Consider the following 17,718-nt stretch of genomic DNA (forward strand, 5'->3'; position numbering starts at 1 on the left):
CCTTTGCTCTACCTGATTAACCCCCTTGTTGCTCATGGCTCCCGACACTTAGCATAATGTCCTCGAGGTCCATCCATACTGTAGCATATTGAAGAATCTTCCTCCTTATTAAGGCTGAATAATATTCTATGTAAATTTTGTGAAACCATTCATCCATCAATGGACACGTGGCTATTGTGGATAATGCTGTTATGAACATGGGAGTACAAATATCTCTTTGAGAGCTTGTTCTCAATTCTTCTGTATATATACAAAATTTACAAATTGCTGGATCATATGGTAATTTTTGGTGTTGGAAACCTGGACAGCGACATGCAAAAAATTAAACTGGACCACTCTCTTATGCCATGCCCAAAAATTAACTCAAAATGGATTAAAGACTTGAATGTAAAACCTGAAACTATAAAACTCCTAGAAATAAGCAGAGCTGTTAGCTCTTTGATATTAGTCTTGGTGATGAGTTTCTGGATTTGACACCAAAGCAAAACAACAAGTAGACTACATCAAATGAAAAAGCACAGCAAAGGAAACCATCAACAAAATAAACAGGTAACCTATTGAATCAAAGAAAATATTTGCAAACTTTATATCTGATAAGGGATTGATATCCAAAATATATAAAGAAGCCATGCAACTCAATAGAAAAACAAACAAAAAATTTAAGCGTCTGCCTTCAGCTCAGGTCATGATGCCAGGGTCCTGGGATCGAGCCCCGCATCGGGCTCCCCGCTCCGTGGGAAGCCTGCTTCTCCCTCTCCTACTCCCCCTGCTTGTGTTCCCTCTCTCGCTGTGTCTCACACTGTCAGATAAATAAAATCTTTAAAAAAAAAAAAACGGGCAGAGGACCCGAATAGACATTTTCCCAAAGAAGACATACAAAGGATCAATAAGGACATGAAAATGTGCTCAGCATATCAAGGAAATGCAAATCAAAACCACAATGAGATATCCCCTCATACCTGATAGGATGACTATTATCAAAAAGACAAGAAATAAGCATTGGCAAGGAAGTAGAGAAAAGGGATATTTTATGCACTATTGGTGGAAATGTAAATTGGTTAACCATTATGGAAAACAGTATAGACTTTCTTCAAATAATTAAAAGTAGAACTACCAAATGATACAGCAATTCCACTTCTGGGTATTTATCCAAAGGAAATGAAAACACTAACTCAAAAAGGTGTATGCATGCAATGTTCATTGAAGCACTATTTACAATAGCCAAGACATGGAAGCAACCTACGTGTTCATTAATGGATGAATGGAAAAGGAAAATATGATATATTTAGAAAGTGGAATATTATTTTGCCACAAAAAGAAGGAAACCTTGCCATCTGCGACAGCATAGATGGATCTTGAGGGCATTATGCTAAGTGAAATCAATCAGACAGAGAAAGATAAATACTGTATGATCTCACAGAATCTAAAACAAAACAAAACCCAAATTCATAGATACAGAGAACACATTGGTGGTTGCCAGAGGTGAGGGGTTTGGGTGGGTAAAATGGGTGAAGGTGGTCAAAGGTCTAGGTATAGGTAAGTTCTAAAGATGTGATATACAGTATGGTGACAATAGTTAGTACTATTGTTTTGTATATTTGAAAGTTGCTGAGAGGATAGATCTTAAAAATTCTTATCGCAAGAAAAAAATTTGTAACTATGTGTAGTGATAGATGTTAACTAGACTTATTGTGATCATTTCACAATATATACAAATATTGAGTAGCTCTATTGTAGAAAAAAATCAGTTGTATTTATATAAACTCACAATGTACAATCTGAAAATGAAATTAAAAACAATTTCATTTACAACAGCATCAAAATAATAATATATTTAGGAATAAATTTATTTATTTATTTAAAGATTTTATTTACTTGAGGGAGAGAGCACAAAGGCAGGGGGAGGGGCAGAGGCAGAGGGAGAAGCAGACTTCTCCTGCTGAGCAGGGATCCCGGGGCTCCATCCCAGGACCCTGTGGGATCATGACCTGAGCCAAAGGCAGACCCTTAACCAACTGACCCACTGCCCCTACTTAGGAATAAATTTAACCAAAAAGTGTAAAACTTAGAAAACTACAAAACATCTGGCTAAATAAATTTTAAAATTTTAAAAGATTTAAGCAAATGAAAAAACATCCCAAGTGTATAGATAGGAAGACTTAATACTGTTAAGATGGTAGTACTCCCCAAGTTGATCTATAGATTCAAAATAATTCCATCAGAATCCCAGATGACTTATTTGTAAAAACTGACAAGCTGATTCTAAATTCATACGCAATTGCAAGGGATCCAGAAGAACCAAAACAATCTTGAAAAAGGAAAACAAAGTAGGAGGACTCCTACTTCTCTATTTTAAAGTTACTATAAGGACAATCACACACTATTATATTGGTACAAGGATGGGAACATAGATCAATGGAATAGAATTGAGAGTGCAGAAATAAACCCAAACATCTATAAGATCAATCAATATTGATGATTCAGTTGAGAAAAATTGAGCAGGTTTTTAAATAAATGTGCTGCAACAACAGCATAGCCACTTGCAAAGAATGAGGTTGGGCCCTTATCTCTTATCATTTATAAAAATTAACTCAAAATGGATCAAACTGCTAAATTCAAGAGTTATAACTTTTTTAACTTAAATTTTGTTAGTTAACATACAATGTAATATTGATTTCTGGAGTAGAATTCAGTGATTCATCACTTACATATAGCACCCAGTGGTCATCACAACAAGTGCTCTCTTTAATACCCATCCCCCATCTAGTCCATCCCCCACTCACCTCCCTCCATCAACCGTGTTTGTTCTCTATCGTTGAGTTACTTATGGCTTGTTTCCCTTTCTCCTTTTTTTCTTTTCTCTCTTCCCATATGTTCATCTATTATCTTTCTAAAATTCCACATATGAGTGAGATCATATGGTATTTGTCTTTCTCTGACTTATTTCACTTAGCATAATACAAGGTAGGAAGACTTCTGTAAAACTCTCTGAAGAAAACACAGGAGCAAATCATCATAGTCTCAGACTACCAAAGGATACTTAGATATAACATCAAGAGCATGACCAACAAAAGAATTAGATAACTTTCATTTCAAGATCATTAAATATTCTGTGCTTCAAAGGACACCTTCTAAGAAGTGCAAAGACATCCCACCAAATGAAAGAATATATTTGCAAATCATGTATCTATTAAGGAACTTCTATCCAAAATATACTCTGACAACTCAATAATAGGCAACTAACTCAATTTTTAAATGGGCAAAGGATCTGAATAGACATTTCTCCAAAGAAGGTATACAAATGACCAATAATTATATGAAAAGACACTAAACATCTTTAATGATCAGGGAAAAGCAAATCAAAACCACAATGATGTATCACTTCACACCCACTAGAATGGCTATAATTTTAACAAATGGAAAAATAGCTGTTTTCAAGGTTTTGGAAAAATTGTAACCCCCAAACTGTATGACTGTCCTCATTATCTAATTTAAGAACATTTTTATCACCCCAAGAAGAAACCCTATACCTACCAGCAATCACTCCCAATTTGTCCTAACCCTGCCAACCCTAAGTAACTCTGATTTACTCTCTGAATCTCTAGACTTGCCTATTCTGGACATATCTTATTAATGTAATGTGGTCTTCTGTGACTGGCTCCTTTACTCAGCATAATGTTTTCAAGGACTATCTGTGTTGTGGCATGTATTTTTTATTGCCAAATTATATTGTATGGATATACCACATTTTCTTTGTCCATTCATCTATTTATAGGCATTTGGGTTGTTTCCACTTTTGGCTATTGTAAATAATGCTGCAATGAACAATCGTGTGCAAATTTTTGCATGAATATACATTTCCAGTGTTCTTGGGTGTATGTATAGGAGTGGAATTATGGGGTCATACAGTAACTCCATGTTTAATATTGGCCTTAAAGAATGAGTTGAGAAGTGTTTAATGTAATAGCTTTTGGGGACTTATTTTGTGTAAGCTTTATACATGTTTTCCTTGATCCATATGGCACTCCTGAAAAAAAAACTGTTATGAAGATTTTTGATGATATAGAATATGTTGTGCACAGAGCACACATCATTAGTTCAAGGTCATAGACGGTAATTTTCAGGACTGGGATTTCAATCTCAGGATTGTCATAATCAGAAGCACACAATCTTCATAACCAGCCATTTCATTTCACATTTTACTCTCTTCCTCATAGTTCTTTTCTACTCTCATCTCTGTAATAGCTGCATCCATATTCTTCTTTCCTGTCCTAAATAATTCTCGTGCAAACTCTTTTTCCACCAAGTCCTACTTATTCTACTTTATTTCCTCCATCCTCTTCCACTCGTACCAGGCTCAGCCAACACTTTAGTATCTTTTAGGGGTTTGGTTTGTTTTTAGCCCTTTTTAAATTTTAATAGCCATCCTCTGTGTTTTTCTATTAGCACAAGCCCACCTTTATATTACTACTGTTGGCTCTCAACATTCTTATTTTAGGGTGACTCTTATTCTTCTTTTAGGGTGACTCTAAATTATACCTATACTTAAATTGCACGTTGACTCTGGACAAAAATCTTTGGCTTTCACTCCCTTGATTATCCTTTTAGTTTTGTTACACTGATTTGTGGTGCTAAATATTTTTGAGTATAATAAACTTGACACTAGTTGACGTTTCTCTCCTTTAAGCAACTTGAGGTTTTCTCTGGACACTCGTCTTATTTTATCTTAAAGACACATTTTAGTTTTCCAAATCAATTTTCCCTTAAACATGACTGTCCTTATCTTGGCACATGGGTTCCACCTGATATCACTCTGCTTGACCTCTACTATCTTCATGGCATTTCCCTTTCCAAAGTTTATCCTTCAAGGTAAGCTCCTAGTCTTCTTGAAGTTATTCCGCTCTGCCTCTTGCCCCCACCATTTCTGCCCTCCACCATTTCTGGAATCTTTTCTAATAGGCTTCATCAGCTTCTAAGCACCACTTCTCACCTCTGCTTACCAGCTCTCATTCTCTGACATTCTTCTACCTAATGTCAACTGTATTAGGAAGTACTCACATTTATTTTGGAGTTACAGGTGTGTGTGTGTGTGTGTGTGTGTGTGTGTGTGTGTGTGTGTTTTAGAGAGAGCATCAGCCGGGTCAGGGGGAGTGGCAGGAACAGAGAGAGGGAGAGACAGTGAGAATCCCAAGCGGAGGGGGCTGAGCATGGGGCCCGATCTTACAACCCTGAGATCATGACCTCAGCTGAAATCAAGAGTTGGACACACCCAACTGACTGAGCCACCCAAGCACCCCTATGGGCTGAAACTGGATTTTTCTGTTTTGGTCCCCATTTGTGACTTTTAATTGTTTCCAAGAGGTTAAAGGGGTAGGATTCATATCTAAGCTGTTGTACTTACCATACTATTAAGTCTTTTTTTTTTTTTTTCCAATTGGGGGAGTCAGGGATCAAACCATAGAAGACTGGAGAGGAATAAAATACAACTCCAAATGCTGTAGAAGGAGACTGAAATTGTACACATGAAAACAAGATCCCTAAGGCATTGGAGGGTGTGAGATCCATAGCCATATGCAAGGAAAAGAGACATGATCTTATAAAAAAACATATTTGAAACTATGTGTCAGACCAGTTGGTTTGCTTTTTTGATTCTCCAAATGTCAAGTGAAACTGATGGTACCAGAACATGCACTCCAAGTATCATTAGTTTCCAAATGAAGAAAATGAGGTAACTCATCCAAATTCACATATTGCCTTACACACATTGGGGCCATCTTCTGAGTCACCACTATTACATACACATACACACAGCCTGACACTCCAGACAACCTGCCATCAGCCCCCTTCCAAGCTTTTGGATTACTCACCTTCAGTTTTTCTTGTGGGATTCGGGCTGAGACACCCAGATTTCTGTTCCATGAGCAGTGTCCAGGTCCTGCTACACACTCATCCACTGAGGAAGGAAAAAATGGCAATTTAGTCAATCAGTCCCAGGTCCCAGGTCCCAGCTCTCAGTAGGTTATGTGAAAATTAATAAGGAGAAACCTCATTAAAGTAGAGTCAGGAGGCTAGAAGAGGGTCTGTCAGTTATAGGAAGAATTGTCAATTAAGTACCCTCAAAAGGAAAGAATGTAAATTACAGGCCCAAGGGGAAAGATGTACATTGTATCACCTACAAGAAACTGACTACCCCTGCAGTTTGGCAATGATAAACCATTATCACCCTGGTTTTCTCCAACGGATTTTCCTTCAAAACAACTTCCCAACTTCCTCCTTCTTTTCCACGAAAGAGTTGTCCCTGTCCTTTGTTTGCTGGACTTGCTTACCATTTTGGCAGAACATTCTCCTCCTGAATTGCAATTCTGTTATTCCCAACAACCCATTTTGGTGGTAAAGTAATTGACACTTTTATTTTTAAGGTTAATAGATACAAGTTCTAAAAGAATCTTGGGTGAGGCTCCATTCTTCACTGTGGGCAAGCTTAGCGCAGTCAACCAAGACAAGCTACATGGGAGGTAGCTTCACCCTTTCCACCTCTAGACTACATTTCCCAGAAGTTCTTGCGGCTCTAATCAACTTCCGTGGGAACGCGGCAACCTTTTTCTATTTCTTCGGAAACATGTGGCTCCCAGGCACTGGCAGGGCCCATGGAGGAACCGTATCTCCAGGATGTGTGGGCTGTCTCCTGTGGGAACCCGACTCGGAGACTGCATTTGGAGCTAGAAGACCCCCTGCAGCGATCTGGAGAGGGGGAGCAGGGATATCGGCTTGGCCCAGGTTTATGCGCCGGCAGTAAAGCGAAGCGCCAGGCGCCATCTTGTCTGAGCCGACCTGCTTCCGGACTACACTTCCCAGAGGCCTCCGGAGGAACAGGGCCGCTCCTTCACTCGCCTGCCCGATTCTCGGCCTCCCGGCAAGGGGAACTACAAGGTGAGCGGCCTAAGTCTTGGGGGCTCGACCAGGCTGCGCAGGTGCGTCCGTGGGTTGGGGAGGAGCAGCCTGAAGGGGTGGTCTGGGCGAGTCTGGACTCAACGGCGCGTGTGAGTTCGTGGGACTGGGGGAAGGGACAAGAGGAACAGGATTCCATGTGTGCGGCTGTGACCTTATGTGACTGTACGGCGCTCTGTGTAGGGGTGTGATTGTCCCTGGGGTGGGTGTGTCATTGCGACTGACCATGCGCGGACCTCTGTTTACAGGTGTGGCTGGATGTCCCTGTTGTAGGTGTGTGGTTCTGACTGTGCGGCTCTGTGTCAGGTGTGACTGTCCCCACGGCGGGTCTGTGAGTGTGTGCGTTCCTTTTGTGTGACATTGTGTGTAGGAGGTGGGGAGTGTACAGAGTCTGATTATGCGGCCATGACTGTTACCTGAGGAGTGTGTGTGTGTTTGTGGTTGCGGTTGTGTTAGCAACCTAAGCCTTTGTGAGGACGTGTGAGTGGGAACACGTAACTTTTTGTGGAACCGTGTGTGCAGTTGGAGGGTGCCAGTAAGCATTGCCAGGGTGGCAGTGTGTGTTGTCCCAGTAGTTGTCTGAGATCCAGACAAGATTTTGGTTTTGGACAGCAGAAACTTCTCCCCTTCTGACATGCTCCGACAGGAATATTGTGAACAGCCTAGACTCCATCCCTCCTCTCCATGGGTGGTAGGTATGAGTACAGACCTACTACTGCTCTGGTCAGTCTAAGCCACAAGAAAGGCCTGGCCTGGCATCTCATGATTCCTTTCTCCTTCCTCAGTTCTGCTCTTCTCAGATAGGTCCCCAGAAGAAGGAGGAGGAATGGCTGTTGAGGAAGCCAAATAGAAGGTGTGAGGGGGTTTCCTTTTTAAGCTTTTCTTCTTCTGGATGGCCTCGTATATAACACAGATTCATCTATGTGACCTGGACAAATTTCCATTAAAGAAAATGATGGGAAGCTTTAGGGGTGGGCACACAAATCCCAACATTTCCCCTCATTTCCTTCTACATAGTGTTCACATACTAATTTAGAAAATAGCTCAATTTCTCCAATGTATTAAGCTTTTGCTTCTTTTTAAACACACACACATAGACACGTACACATGATTATTTTAAATAATTTGGAAAATGGGAAGTTACAGAGAGCAAAAGCAAACTACCACGCTGATATAACCATTGTCAATATATTGATTGATTTCCTTCTAACACATTTCCTGTGTACATACAGTATACATTATTTTCAAGATCAGAATCTCATAGCATTTATCATTTCAAATTTTTATATTTTCACTAAAATTTATAGCTATGATATAATTAGTTTTTCCTTGGTTAAAAATTCCTGAATATTACATACATACACAAAAGTGTTTAAAATATAGACATAGAGTTTAAGAATTATAAAGGGAACCTCTATATGACAAAAACTTGTTTCAGCCCTCCAGAAGCCTCTGTTCTACCTGCCCTGAGAATAAACCTACACTCTTCACCTCTTTAGGTAACCCTAATTCTGACTTTGGTGATAATGTATTTTCTTGTTGGTGTTTAAAAAAAACAAACCAAACAGTTTATTGTATATCTACACATCCCTAAATAATATAGTTTAGTTTTGTCTTTTTAACTATATAGAAATGAAATTGTGCTGGGTAATGTTGTTTTGAGTCTTTTTTTTTTTTTTCCACACAATATTGTATGTCTTAGGCTTATCCTTATTGTTATAAACCACAGTTATATATTTGGACATTGGTTGTTTCTTGTTTTGGGCTCACTTGAAAGGGCTGCTCTAAACATGTTTTTATGAGTACTCTGGTGCACATATGCATGCTTTCCTAGGGTATAAACATGCAAATCAATTGCCAGACCATAGGATATGTGTGTATCTTCAAATTTCCTAGATAATGCTGAACCGGTTTTCAATATGGTTGTAACAGTTAAATACTTACCAGCAGTTTATCAACATATCATCTGTATTCTAATACTTCATCACTTGGTATTTTAATTTTTTTATTTGCTGATACAGATATATCATTGTTTTTTAAAGTATAACATACATTCAAAAGTACAGAAATCAAAATATATGACTTGATGCATTTTTTAAAATGAGCATATTCATTTAACCAGATCTCAAATCAGATTAGGAAATAGAACATTACCCGCATTCTAGAAGCCTAATTCTTGTCCCATCCATTCACTACTCACCTCTCCCAGAGATAATCATCACTCTGTCTTCTACAGCCATAGATTAACTTTGTCTGTTCTGGAATTTCGTATAAATAGTATCACACAATTTGTGCTTGGCTTTTTTTAACATTGTATTTCACAGGTAATAATGAATATAATATGTAATAATATTATGTAGTATGAATATGCAGGATTCATCCATGTTGCATCATGTTGTGGATCATTCATTGTTATTGCCGTTTAAAATTCCATTCTATGGGGCGCCTGGGTGGCTCAGTTGGTTGAACGACTGCCTTCAGCTTGGGTCATGATCCCGGGCTCCCTGCTCAGCGGGGAGTCTGCTTCTCCCTCTGACCCTCCCCCCTCTCATGCTCTCTCTTTCATTCTCTCTCTCAAATAAATAAATGAATAAAATCTTTAAAAAAATAAAATTCCATTGTATGACTATAACAAAATTTATTTATCCATTCCATCATTGATTGGCATTTGAGTTGTTCCCAAGATTTCAGATTGGGGCTATTATGGAAAAGGCTACTCTGAACATTCTTCATGTCTTTTGGTGCACATATAAATGCATTCTGTTGGGTATACTCCTAGGAGTGAAATACTTATGTTGTAGGTTATGCATATATTCAGCATTAATATACACTGGTAGTTTTCCTAAATGATTCTATCAATTTACATTCCTACTTAATTGTATGAGAACAGACTTTAGAACAGAAGCTTTGCCAGGAAGAGCAACAATTTATAATAAAAAGGTTAGTCCACCAATAAGATACTATAGTCCTAAATGTACATACTTTTGTAAAATGTTTCAAATTTTAAGCAGAATTAAAAGATGTAGTGGACAAAACACAATCATAGTAGGGGATTTTTAGCATTTTTTTCACTTTTCACAGCACTTTTCACTGATAGAACAATCAGTGTATGTCCACTAAAGCTATATAATATTAGAACAGTATAATTGACAAACTTGACGTAAGTGTCATATGTGGAAAAGTGTACCTTATGACTACGGTATATATTATTTTCAGATGCTTATGAGACTTTATCCATATTAATCACATGCTGGACCATAAAGGAATCTCAATAAATTTTAAGACTGAAATAATGTTTTCTGACCACACTGGAATTCAGCCAGATGTCAATAACAAAAAGATGCCTAGAAATGTCCTTAATATTTGGGATTTAAGCAATGAATTTATAAATAACTGGTGACTCAAAGAAGAAATTGCAATGGAAATTAGAAAAATTTTTAACTATATGATAATAAAAATATATCAAAATGTGTGGCGTTGCTAAAGCTGAACCTGAGGAAAATATATAGCTGTGAATGCATAAGCTAGTAAAGAAGAATGTTGAAAAATTAATGATCTATGTATTCATCTCAAGATGTTTTTTTAAAAGATTATTTGAGAGCGCAAGAGAACGGGGGGAGGAGCAGAGGGAGAGGGACAAGCAGACTCCAACTGAGTGCGGAGCCTGACATGGGGCCTGATCTCATGACGCTGAGACCATGACCTGAGCCGAAACCCGTAGTCATGTGCTTAACCGACTGAGCCACCCAGGTGCCCCCATTTCAAGAAGTTAAGACAAAGTGTACTAAATTAAATCCAAAAAGAGCAAAAAAAATGGGAAATAATAATAGAGCTCAAATAAAAATTTATATATTTTGAAATATAAAATTAATGTACAACAGAGAAAATGAACAAAGCCAAAAATTTAGTTTTGGGAATAAAACTGATAAACCTCTAGGAAAATATAAAGAAAAAAAGGAGATAAGACACAGATTACCAAGTCAGATATGAGAAAGGCTGAGTTCTCACTTAACTCTTGGTTGGTCCCTGGGACTTGGTTGCATATTATACGGTCATTAGAACCTGAGCTGGTGGTCATTATGCTGAGTCCCTTTTTATATGTCATCAGACATGTAAGTTTATGTTTTTAATGTAGATTTTTATTTTTGTAACTCAGTTTCTTCACTGGGTGTGATGTGTGCTTAAAGTTGCATGATACGCAATGTCATCACAACTCATCATCCTGTCATAATATATTGAGCTAGGCTAGGTGTTTCTTTAAAAAACCTAAATCTTCCTAATATCACTAATTATTAGGGGTTTAATTTTGTTAATAAAATGTTCATTTCACAGGTAATGGATTGAGTATGCAGTGAGCTCTCACTTGGGACATTCAGCTTATTTATTATTTTATCATACCCTGTTTCTACTTGGATTTTTGTGTGCTCACTTGTGCCAACTAACTGTGATGCCCTTTCTGTCTGGGGTTATTGTGTGAGGCCACAGTTGTCCTTCCTGGTTTTGGTACAGTTTTTCCTATTTCTGAGGCTAACTGGCTTTTTCAAAGTTCCTTGAGTTTATACTTTTCAGATTGTACAAGTAGAAACAAGCACTTATACTAGAAATATAAATAATAAGACAAGAAAAAAAACGACACATATAATCACTCACTAATTATAGCCAGTAAAATATTGTATATTTTTATTCACCCTTTTTTGTGAACTTTATATTTTTCTCTCATGTGTTATTATGGACTTAAAGAATTTTTCAGTGTTTTAATTACCTTATGGTTGCAATGGACTCCATCATAGTACAAGGAGGAGCCGCAGAAGAAGTATTCATAATATACTGTTGCATGTTTCACTAAACGGCCAGTAAGGGCCCCTATTCGGAGACTTTTTTTTTTTAACTTATTAAGTAATCTCGGGATACCTGGGTGGCTCAGTCTGTTAAACATCTGCCTTTGGCTCAGGTCATAATCCCAGGGTCCTGGGATTGAGTCCGCCATTGAGCTCCCTCTGCCTGCCCCTTCCCCTGCTTGTACTCTCTCTCTACACCCAACGTGGGGCTCAAATTACCCACTCCGAGATGAAGAATCAAGTGCTCTACCAACTGAGCCAGCCAAGCGCCCCTTAGGAGACTCTTAAAAGGGATCCTTTCAACACAACACCTGACACTTTTGAGAGTATCATCTTTTGGCAACTGCAGCAGCAGAACGTTCCAGATTTTTTTAAGCGTGGAGTCAGCTATTATTCAAGAACCCTCTTTCCTTTTCTTTGATCTTTTCCTCACTTCTCTTTCCTTTTTGGAATTGAATAAAAGACCGAATACTGAAGACTCTTTTATACCTGAGAGTTTATGTTGAGCAAATGTGCTGCTATTGTTGGACTACTTTAAGTGGTGCCAGAGCTCAAAAGTTTTCTTTTTAAGATTTAGTTAGTGTTCACATTGATCTTTCTTTTTTTTTCTTCTTATGGTAAGTCATTTTTTCAACCTTCAAAATTTTTCTCATACCTTGAAAGATTATTGGGGTCAAGGGGCTAGCAATTAATTGAGGAAGTAATTAAATCTGACAGTAAACATTTATTAAGGGATAGTGAGCAAAATTTGCTTTTTAAAAATGATCAAACGAGACTTAAACTTTAAATTCGGGTGGGCACCTTTTTCCTCAGGAAAGGGGCTGTGGGCATGACAGGTACATGCCGCTGTTAAATGTTAGCTTCATTATACAGTGACTCAACACTGCAGGGGTACCTCTGACTTCATAAGGCTATTAGCTTTCCTTATGACTCTATTTACCTAAAAATTAGCGGGCACAAGAGTAGGAGAGTTAGAATATAGATAGCATTTTTTCAAGATTAGCACACAGTGTTTTGAGCAGGCTTACTCTGGGTTAAAGTAATCTGGGTGGCGTGGATGAAAAAGTGAACTGAAAGCCTGGAGTTTCCTCAAGACGATCAGGATAAGCATGAATGTCCCCAGTTTTATTGGGCCTAAGCCCTTTCTGTCTTAATTACCTACATCATCCCTTCTCCTGGCCAAAACCATTCAAAGATGTGCTGGTTCTCCTTTCCCATTAACCATTCACAATATTTATTCCACTCAATTTCCTTGTCCTTAATAGGAAATAAGAGTTACTGCCTCTTCCCACATGAATGGGAATGCCTTTGGGAAAGTAATGGACAGTAGTGGAAATTACATTAGAAAAGAATTCTAAAGAATTGAGTTCTTAAAAACTAATTTCACTCAGCATCATTAGTCATAAGGAAAATGTAAATGAAAACCACAATGACATACCACTTCCTATCTAGTAGGATGCTTATGATAAAAAAGAGATAATAACAAGATGAAGATTTTGACAGATTGCTGGTGGGATGCAACATGGTTCAGCCCCTTTAGAAAACAGTTTAGCAGTTCCTCAAAATGTTAAACAGAGTTGCCATATGGCTTAGCAGTCCCATTTCTAGGTATATACTGAAGGGAACTGAAAACGTATATTCACACAAAAACTTGTCCATGAATGTTCATAGGAGCATTATTCACAATGGTAAGCCAAAAAGTGGAAATAATCTAAATGTCTTTCAACTGATGAATGGGTAAACAAAATGTGATCTATCCATACAATGGAATATTATTATTCAGCAATAAAAGGAAATGAAATACTGATAACATGCCACAACATGGATATACCTTGAAAACGTGCTAAATGAAAAAATCTAGTCACAAAAGGCCACATATTCTATGATTCCATTTATATGAAATGTTAGACAAGTCCATAGAGGAAGAACATAGATTCATGTCTGCTTAGGGCTGAGGGAGGAGGGGGAAAAGGAGATTGACTGTTAATGGGCTTTCTTTTGGGGGAAAGAAAATGTTCTAAAATTAGATCATGGTGATACAGTAAAAAACATAGAATTTATATATTTTAAATGATTGACTTATATAATATGTGAAGTATTTTTCAATAAAGCTATTCAAACAAAAATCAAAGCTAACCTAATATTAGTGGAGCAGAGTCTAGATAAAACCATATTGGCTGGGGCGCCTGGGTGACTCAGATGGTTAAGCGTCTGCCTTCGGCTCAGGTCATGATCCAGGATCCTGGGATCAGCCCCACATCGGGCTCCCTGCTCAGCGGGAAGCCTGCTTCTCCCTCTCCCTCTGCCTCTCCCCCTGCTCATGCTCTCTCTCTGTCTCAAATGAATAAGTAATAAAAAAAAAAATCTTAAAAAAAAACATATTGGCCATGACCTGATAATTACTTCTTTTAAAAATTTTATTTATTTGAGACAGAGAGTGAGCGAGAGACAGCGAGAACAGAAATGGGTAGGGGCAGAGGGAGAGGGAGAAGTAGACTCCCCTGCAGAGCAGGGAGCCTGATGCAGGGCTCTATGCCAGGACCCTGCCGGAAGGCAGATGCTTAACAGACTGAGCCACCTAACCTGATAATTATTGAAGTTAGTTAGTAGGTACATGGAGGATTTTCATACTATTTAAACTCTACTCTTGTGTGTGTTTGGAGATTTCTGTATTGAAAGGTTAAAAAAAAAAAAAAAAGCAAAACTAACCTAATGCCTAATGGTGAAATACCAGAAGCATTCACCATAAGATCAGGGAGAAGGCACTATCAGCAGTATTATTTAACCTTTTTTCCCCCCTAAATCCTTTAGAAAACCAGTACTCCATAGGGAACAACTGGAAAACAACTGCTTTATTTTTTCCCCATAACTTCTACCAAGCTTCTCTGGGCCAGTTAATTTCCTGCCTGTGGATAAGTGTTTCAGTCACAGTTGGAAAATAAACAGTTCTCTGGTTTCTTTCAGTCACAAAATCAGCCTCATTTTAGTAATGAGAATGTCTGTTTCACTGTACTAATCAATGCCATAAACTTTTGTTTTAAAAGTTTGACCTCCTGGCTCCTTGAGCTAGAAGCTTCCAGTGAGAAAGCTTGATGATTGCTTCTTTTTTTCCTTCTCCTAACCTCTGTTCCACTAGACCACTTGAAGTGGGGAGCAGCAAAAAGAGAGGGGAAGAAAAATCTTAATTGTAGGGACGCTGGATCTCTCTTGCCTTGGGGCATGTTCACAACTACTAAGGAGAGGGCTGCTTACAGTTCCTACATTCAGGCTTTGGGCATCAGTCCTCCATGGAGCTCTTCTCTAGAGCTGGAAATACTTTTGGTAGGCTTAGAATAAAACCAGACCCAGGCCAGCTCCTACTATGGGGCCCATCATAGCTACTTCGAAGAGGGACTGTGGCCCCAGTCTCTGTGCTTTCTAAACTCTGGAACACAAGGCAAATTTTCCCAAGACCTCCCATCACATTCTACTTGGAACCCTTGTGGCACTGGGGTCCCTCTTTTCTGTCCCTGTGAGGCAGGAGGACTACAGAGCATACCAGTGCTTTCCAAAAGTAGCTCTTTCTCTCAAAAACAGCCTCCTCTCATACACTCTCCAATCTCTGAAACACCTTTAGAATAGATGTTGAATGGACCCAAGGGCACAAAATCAGTTTGCAGCCAGCTCCTTTTGCATGATACATAAGATGGCCAGGGTTCTCGGGGTACCTGGGTGGCTCAGTTGGTTAAGCGTCAGGGTCCTGGGGTCGAGCCCCGTTTCAGGCTCCCTGCTCAGCGGGGAGTCTGCTTCTCCTGCTCCATCTGCCCTTCCCCTCCACTTGTGTTCTCTCTCTCTCTCAAATAAAATCTTAAAAAAAAAAAAAAAAAGATGGCCAGTGTTCTTGCTGTGGAATGCAGAGTTTTGTGGCCCCTGTTCTCTTGCTCTTCTTCAGGACTTCTCCTAAACTAAGAATGAGAGAGACATAGTTTAACATCCTGTTATAGACTGAAAACCATTACAAATAGAAGAGAATTCAAAAGGTACACAGTCAGTATCCAGAAGTCAATAGAATTTTGTTTATTTAAAACAAAAATAGATGAAAGATGCATTGGGAAAAGTGTAATAACAATTTTAAGTAAACAATAATATAAAACACATTTACATATAAATATATACTTAAATATAATTATGTTTATGTTAATTTTCTGTGTAGCATAATTATATCATGCATATTAATTATTGTAATTTATAACTATAATTAATAGCCACAAAAATAGTATAAGATACCTAGGAATAATCTAAAAAGAGATAGCATGATACACATGAGGAAAACTTTCAGTATCCTGAAGGACAGAAACATTGATTTGAATAAATAGAAAGGTATTCTGTGTTATAGGAAAGCAAGACTCAACATCATAAAGGTGTCAGAACTCCTTAAGTTAATGTATGCATTTTATGCAGCCTCAAGAAAAATACCGATATATTTTTTAAACAATTTATGCTCATATGGGAAAGTAAGTCAGAATATCAGGAAACTTGAAAAAGATGAGTAATGAGGGGTTATTTATTTATTTATTTTTAATCTAGACAGTCTGGCTTCAGAGCCAGAAACTTTTTTTTTTAAGACTTTATGTTTTTAGAGCAGTTTTAGGTTTACAGCAAAATCAAGAGGAAGGTACAGAGATTTCCCACATATACCCACAGCCTCCCTGTTCATTATCAACATCCTCCACCAGGTACATTTGGTACACTTCTTTTTGGTAAAAGTTTTATTTTTTTTAAGATTTTATATATTTGAGAGAGAGAGAGCGAGAGAGCGTGCAAGTGGGGGTGGGGAGGGCAGACGGAGAGGGGGAAGCAGACTCCGTGCTGAGCAAGAAACCTGACTTGGGGCTGGATCCCAGGACCCTGGGAATTATGACCTGAGCTGAGGGCAGACACTTAACTGACCAAGCCACCCAGGCGCCCCCATTTGGTACACTTGATGAACCTATACTGACACCTCATGATCATCTAGAGTTCACAGTTTAGATGTTTATTCTTGTTCATTCTGTCGGTTAGGACAAATGTAAAATGGCATGTATTCATCATTATAGTATCATACAAAGTAGTTTCAGTGCCTCCAAAATTCTCTGTGTTCTATTTATTCATCCTTCCCCAAACCCCTGGCAACCACTCTTTTTATTGTCTTCAGAGTTTTGCTTTTTCCAGATTATTTATAGTTTGAGTCATACAGTATGTAGCCTTTTCATATTGACTTCTTTTACTTAGTAATATGCATCTAAGCTTCCTTTATATCTTTTTATGGCTCCATAGCTCACTTCTGTTTATCACTAAATGACATTCTATTTTCTGGATGTACCACAGTTTATTTAACCATTAACCTACTAAAGGTTCCAAGTTTTGGGAATTAGGAATAAAGCTTCTGTGCAAGTCTTTGTGTGGACATAATTTTTCCGCTCTTTTGAGTAAATACTAAGAAGTATGATTGCTGGATCATATAAAAGTATGTTTAGTTTTTGGGTTGTTTTTTTTTTTAAGATTTTATTTATTTGAGAGAGAGCCAACACAGAGAGAGAGGGAGAAGTAGGGAGCCGACGCTTAACAGACTGAGACACCCAGGCGCCCCAAGTATGTTTAGTTTTGTTAGAAACTGTCAAGCTGTCTTCCAAAGTGGCTGTACCATTTTGCATTCCCACCAGCAATGAACAAGAGATCTTATTGCTCCTCACCAGAATTTCCTGTTGTCAGTGTTCTGGCTTTGGCCATTCTAATAGGTATGTGATGGAAACGGCCTTTTATTAAGACATATTTTTAAATTATAAGATATATTTTTGACATATTTTTATTTTTATTTTTTTAAAGATTTTATTTATTTAATTGACAGAGAAGAGAGAGAGACAGAGAGAGAGGGAACACAAGCAGGGGGAGTGGGAGAGGGAGAAGCAGGCTT

General features: G+C 38.3%; 2 protein-coding genes across 8 annotated transcripts in view; one reads left to right on the plus strand and one right to left on the minus strand.

Moving 5' to 3' along the window:
• The window catches only part of ZFP30 (ZFP30 zinc finger protein), a 24,196-nt gene extending 17,764 nt beyond the window's left edge, over positions 1–6,432 (minus strand). Inside the window, 2 exon segments of the mRNA XM_073885324.1 lie at positions 5,868–5,953; positions 6,327–6,432. Coding sequence (XP_073741425.1) covers positions 5,868–5,953; positions 6,327–6,342 — 102 coding nt within the window. The 5' untranslated portion in view covers positions 6,343–6,432.
• Positions 1–17,718, plus strand: part of ZNF383 (zinc finger protein 383) — an 82,221-nt gene that overhangs the window by 33,810 nt on the left and 30,693 nt on the right. For 2 of the 7 annotated variants that reach the window (XM_073885338.1, XM_073885334.1), the window contains exon 1: positions 6,733–6,930. The exons of 1 other annotated variant lie outside the window; for it this stretch is intronic. The gene's annotated coding sequence lies outside the window, so the exon portion shown is untranslated. Of the gene's footprint in view, positions 1–6,620; positions 6,972–17,718 lie in introns of those variants that run through there. 4 more of the 7 variants (XM_073885332.1, XM_073885336.1, XM_073885337.1 and 1 more) reach the window with 4 other exon arrangements.

Source organism: Callorhinus ursinus, unplaced genomic scaffold, assembly GCF_003265705.2.
Source record: "Callorhinus ursinus isolate GAN/ISIS: 27379988/994484 unplaced genomic scaffold, GSC_fseal_2.0 scaffold61, whole genome shotgun sequence".
Lineage (NCBI taxonomy): Eukaryota > Metazoa > Chordata > Mammalia > Carnivora > Otariidae > Callorhinus > Callorhinus ursinus.